At 32.3% G+C, this 5,995-nt stretch overlaps 1 protein-coding gene across 1 annotated transcript; it reads left to right on the forward strand.

Moving 5' to 3' along the window:
- Positions 1-2,266: 2,266 nt before the first annotated feature.
- Positions 2,267-5,795, forward strand: LOC131661253 (polyadenylate-binding protein-interacting protein 12-like). The gene is made up of 11 exons (XM_058930717.1): positions 2,267-2,425; positions 2,707-3,268; positions 3,366-3,479; positions 3,557-3,601; positions 3,801-3,873; positions 3,968-4,080; positions 4,201-4,260; positions 4,388-4,435; positions 4,608-4,676; positions 5,247-5,308; positions 5,419-5,795. Exons 2-11 carry the CDS (start codon positions 2,777-2,779, stop codon positions 5,468-5,470), a joined length of 1,128 nt encoding a protein of 375 aa, XP_058786700.1. The 5' UTR covers positions 2,267-2,425; positions 2,707-2,776; the 3' UTR covers positions 5,471-5,795.
- The last annotated feature ends 200 nt before the right edge of the window (positions 5,796-5,995 follow it).

Genomic DNA, 5,995 nt, shown 5'->3' on the forward strand with positions numbered 1-5,995 from the left:
CAAATTTTCTATTAGGTAATACAATTGATATTATGTCGTTGAAAGTCAGAGATGAGTTCTGATGAGAGCAACAAGTAGACATATTAAGATATGAGTAAAAGAGCATATTACTAACCAATGGTTATATACGAGAATAAGGATGATAAAATATAACCCCAATAAATTTTCTCACAGTTAAATATGAAATCTCAATTTATTTTCTGTCATTTTATTTATCCGCCACCAAACAACCATGAACAACCCTTATTTAGAATTATAAAACTATTGAATCAATCATTAAAACAAACCAGTCTCTATATATACGATAATATTGAGATTTCTTATTTATACAAAAATTCCAAACAACCCTTAATTAAACTCTTCCTTTTCAAATTTTATCATTCTTCATCTAATAACAATTTTTTTAAAAGTTAAAAAACATTGCATATATGAAATAAAAATATAAAGGAAAACATGAGAGACAAGAACCTAATTTGTCTGAAAAATTAACAAAAATGAAAAAAATTAGTTAACCCAAGTCTATCCCATATGAAATCTTCCTTCGTACAAATTGCGATGGAGTCCCACTAAATTATCCTATCTTAAATGTAAAAATATGCATTTGTTATATAACTAGAATAATTATTATCTTCTTGTTAAATGTGAGACACCTTGAAATAGAATGGCATAGTGATATGAAAACAATTTTTACATATGGGTAAAAGCTTTCAATGGACAATGGTAGTATTAATGTATGTTCATGTTGCAAGAAGGGATTCACTTTAATGCCAAAGTTGATTCCATATTCTTTTAGAAGCATGATCTATAGACATAATGATACATATAAGTTCAAATTAAAAAGAGGTTGTTGTATCTAGGTTTGTGGAGAATGCACCTAACAAATCACTTAAAACTTATCCATAAGTTGCAAGCATGTAGTTCCCTTATGACGCCCTATATGTATTACATTTAGCCCAATAAAGAAACTTCCAATTAATTTTCTTAATGCAAGGTGTAAGGGAAGTTGACCTTTAATATCAGTGTTTTAGAATAGTAAATTCATGCATCCATGAGTACATATAACCTTTAAGGAAGATAGTTGTGTTGTGAATCAAAGTTTTCATATCTCTAAGATCTCTGTTAAATTTTATTTCAGCGTCATTTAATATGAGTTAATTTCTAATGTACGAATATTTAGATGACTAATATAATTACGATAAGATTTTTGAGTTGTGGACCGTAAATCCGTAATACTCGCACCCACACATTTGTGATTGTAAAACTTGAAATTTAATAACAATTAAATTTAATCTTAATTTATAATTTGAATAAAATCATATATAATATAATCTTAAATTAAAATTTAAATTGAGTAAAATATTTTTTTTTGGGGTTAGCCACCAGTTTCGATCCACATGGTGAATCGACTAATCTGATTTCGTGGTTCAGAGGACGACTCACTGGCCAAGTCTTGTTTCCATCAAGAATCGAATCCGGATAAGTAAAATATAATTTTGATATATAAAATCTAAACCAATATTATTTAAACTTAAAATATAATAATAGTGAAAAACAATACTAAATAATAATAAATTTCTTTCTAAAATTTCAATTTTTATTTTCATCATAAAATCATTATAATATTCATTAAAAAAAATATGGACAAACTGACACGTAGACTCCAATACAAAGCTAAAGCAGTATGTCATGTCCAAAGTGACTCATATCTTTAATAGATAAAACTTTCATTATCTTTAACACATTTTAAAAAAATAGCTCATTAATAAAAATATTTAATTACACATTTGATTTTTACCAATATATTACCTTTTGATTTAGTTTTTTTCTTAAAAAAAAATAATTTTGGTCTTTGCACATCATTTTCTTTTGGTCTTTTTTTTTTATTAAACTTTTTGGTCTTCATTTTGTTTTTGTTTTAACTATTATAAAATAATTTATATTGAACTTATCCATATAAATGTAAAAATAAGTTAGCTTTTTCAAATTTAATATCACAAAGACTAAAAGTAAATAAAACCAAAACAAAATCCATGGCATGTCTAACATATTTTCATCATCATGTATGTATATGATGTATAAGATGACAATTATTCACCAAAAGGATGACAAGTGACATACTTTATTCTCTTTAATATAAAAAAAAGATGACATATTTGAACGGGTAAAATATGGAAATTAATAAAAAATTGGATCGAATTTTTAATATTTTTTAATTTTTAATTTTAATTTTTTAATATTTTATTTTTCACTTTGATACGTTCATCATCATATTCATTTCATGGTCACATTCACAACTCAAAGACATCAAATTGGGACGTTCTTCTGAGGAAGGTCCAAAAAGTCAGTGCTGCGAAAACCGACGATCCGAACAATACCCTTTTCATCTCTCTTCATAATCATCATCATCTTCTTCATCAGTAATTTAGTAAGATTAATAAACCTCTTTCTCTTTCATCAATGTTTTTTATTTTTATTTTTTTCATTTCTCTGTGGGGTTTTAAAGTGGTTGGTGTTTTCTACCTTAAAATCTTCGTGTTTGTTTGATCTTATGTCATTGGATTTTTTTTAGATGTAAACTATGTTTTTTTTTTCATGTCTGTCTTTGTGTTTTTTTTGTGTCTGTTGAGGTTTTCTGGGTCTGTTTTTTTTTTTTTTAATATTTTTTTTTGATGTGCTTTGCTTACTAGTTTGTTAATGATTTTTTAGATACTGATTCGAAGGAAAATCTGAAATCAGATAATAAAGGTAGAAACTTTTTACCTCAACACCAGTGATTATGGCTGTTGCTGATAATGTTAGTGGCAAAATCGGTTCTTCAAACCAGAATTTGGAGAACAACAACACCAACAACAACGTTGTGTCATCTGAGTCAACTGAGGTGGAGAAATCGAAGCCTAGGAGCGATCAGGATGTGTCGATCAACAACAACGGTGTGTTCAACCATCAGCTTCCGAATGGTGGTAATTATAGCTTCAAGGCTCATCAATTGGGTCAGATGCATGCTAACGGGGTTCAGAATCAGCAGTTTGTGATGAACAATGATGGGTATGTGATGAACGGTGAGAACGAGGGTGAGAGTTTCAAGCGCGAAATGAGGGATTTGGAGGAATTGTTGTCGAAGCTGAATCCCATGGCTGAGGAATTTGTGCCTCCGTCTCTAACAAATAATCATGGCTACTTAGCTGGACCTGCTGCTGGGTTTGGTTACCCTAACAATTATATACTACTTAATAATTTTGCTAATGCTAACGGCCAAACTAACCGAAGGGTATGAATATATTGTTTTGATCTATTTCGTTATTTTCTTGTTGGTTTCTGATACGATGTTTTCGCTTTTCTTAATACAATTATGTGGTTTTTTTCAGAGGAAGACTGGCTATAGTACTAATGGGAAGAGAAGAGTGAATCATAAAGTAGATATGGAGAAACGAGAGGAGATGATTCGGAGGACTGTTTACGTGTCTGACATTGATCAACTGGTAATAGTTTGAACTGTCTTGTAGATTCTCTCATTACGTGTGTTCTTTTTAATGATTATTGTCGTGTTGGAATCTAGGTAACTGAAGAGCAGCTGGCATCTCTCTTTCTTAATTGCGGCCAGGTAGTAACCGATATGTTTTGTTTATGATGTTTGTTTTTTTCTTAAGAATCTCTCTCGAAGACTAACCGTAATGAATCTATTTTGAAATGATTTGTCGGATTCTTTTGTTCCGTTACACTTCGTTTGTACTATTAGGGTTTTCTCTTTCTTATTGATGGTTTACCATGTTACCGAATCAACTCCTCTTTCATGGCTGTAGGTTGTTGACTGCCGTGTTTGCGGAGATCCCAATTCTATTCTCCGTTTTGCTTTCATTGAGTTTACTGATGAAGGTAGCACCACTGCTAAATACGTGTTGTTCATATGCTGCATTTGTTATTGACGTTTAACGTTTTACTGTATTAACCGATTGCGTTATGCCTGCAGAAAGTGCAAGGGCTGCTGTGAGCCTTTCTGGAACTATGCTGGGATATTACCCATTGAGAGTGCTGCCTTCCAAAACTGCCATTGCACCTGTCAATCCAACATTTTTGCCCAGGGTAATGCTTTTCTTCGATATTCTTAGTTTCTTACTACATGTTCTAGAAAATAAATGACCGGAACGAATAATATGTTATCTCGTTTTGTTCTTACATTTGTCACGGTGCTGTGTTTTTCAGTCTGAAGATGAAAGGGAGATGTGCTCTAGAACAATTTATTGCACAAACATCGACAAAAAGGTAGTTTAGGAATTTTACATTTCCATTAAATCTTGCTTCGAGGAACTATTTGATCATTTTCCTATTCTGGGTTGTAGCAATGGAAGCTCATAATTCTTAATAAGTTATTTTCTTGTTATACTTGCAGCTGACTCAAGCAGATGTGAAGCACTTCTTTGAGTCTATCTGTGGAGAGGTTTGTAGTTTTTTTAAGTGGAATTAAGCTTATAATGCTTATTATTACGAATTTTAGCATCTTGTGAAATATTTTCCATAAAATTAGTGTGTTCAAGTTCCATGGTTTCAATCCTTGAGTTTAATTTAACTATCTTGTAAAATGTTTTTCATTGTTTTGGTGTATCATCTAGGTTCAACGACTGAGGCTCCTTGGGGATTACCATCATTCAACTCGGATTGCATTTGTTGAGTTCACAGTGGTAATTACTCACGAGCTTTATAACCTCGTTATCTTTGTTTGAACAACTCTGGTTTGCTTAGCTAATTTTTTTAAACATCCTCTATTGCTTTCTGAAGTTATAGCCCTCATTTGCATTGGTTTGTACTTTCGAGTTATCATTTGCATTAATGCAGTCACCCTCCTTCCCAAAACGACTTCGTTCTGTTTGTTCTTCTGTCAGTAATCATGTTTCTTAATAATAGTAACTCCACATTGCCTATATAAACAACTTATTACGAGCTTATATAAAGTTTTCCATTACTCACTCTTTGATTGTAGAAACTGCTTAAATAGAAGCACACATACAACATGCCTAACTAAGTTTTTTACCCCGAATGTGTTCATAGTCATTAGTCATCAATGCTTGGGCTTCTCTTGTTTGAATTAGTAGAGTTATTAATTTTAAGCCCATTTGACTTTTGTTTTGAGCATGCAAATTTCAATTTAATCGAACTTTTGAAAACCAATATTTCTTTTCACTACTGTTTGTTTTCTCGTGCGTTGTTCCTTTGTTGGCTGTCTGAAGATTTTCTTTGCCTCATTCTTTCAGGCTGACAGTGCAATTGCCGCCCTAAGCTGCAGTGGCGTGATTTTGGGTGCTCTTCCTATAAGGTTAGCTCGATCTATCTTTGATTTCAACTCTCCTAAAAACTTTCAGCCTGGTGTTTCAGGTAACTCTTGTTAATGCCATCTCAACAACAACTCTTGTGTGTGGTGTGCAGGGTGAGTCCATCAAAGACACCAGTCCGCGCTCGTTCTCCTCGTAGTCCATGAACTGAAGCGATTGTCCTTGCTGCTGGAGTTTGACTGCTGCTGCTACATATATATACGTACATAGAAACATATATGTTCGAAAGAACCTGTGGCGTTTAGTTGAAACTTTTGTCCTCGTGTTTTGCACTATGGTATCTTTGTTTCCCGTTGCAGTAATTGGTTCTTCGTTTAGTTTGTAGAGTCGATGGTACTTCGAGGATCTTGTTTAATTTATGTTGCACAATGTGACATGTCGTTGATCTTGCATTTCCAGAATTCTATCGCCGGATGTTATCTGCAGTTTTATTTCGAAGAAACATGTTATTACCAAATCCTTTTTTAGTCATGATCTGTGTTTATCTGCATGATTAACTGTGTTGGCATTTATCAACTTTTTTTCAGGTTGCGTTCAAGTAACACTAAAGGTTTGTTTCTTCTTTTTTGTAGCAAGTTTTGAAATGAGAAAGTGGTTATTTTCTCTCAAACTTGTTTGACCAAAATAAGTAAAGAAGAATTTGGCGTTACTTGCCCCGATTGATATATAGC

The sequence above is a fragment of the Vicia villosa genome, linkage group LG3 (assembly GCF_029867415.1).
Source record: "Vicia villosa cultivar HV-30 ecotype Madison, WI linkage group LG3, Vvil1.0, whole genome shotgun sequence".
Taxonomy (NCBI): domain Eukaryota; kingdom Viridiplantae; phylum Streptophyta; class Magnoliopsida; order Fabales; family Fabaceae; genus Vicia; species Vicia villosa.

Bases quoted from the DNA above. Each gene is read 5' to 3' on its own strand.
- LOC131661253 (XM_058930717.1), top strand. From the start codon at position 2,777: ATGGCTGTTGCTGATAATGTTAGTGGCAAAATCGGTTCTTCAAACCAG. The intron at 3,269-3,365 runs GTATGAATATAT...GGTTTTTTTCAG, and splicing joins ACGGCCAAACTAACCGAAGG to AGGAAGACTGGCTATAGTAC. The intron at 4,436-4,607 runs GTTTGTAGTTTT...TGTATCATCTAG, and splicing joins TTGAGTCTATCTGTGGAGAG to GTTCAACGACTGAGGCTCCT.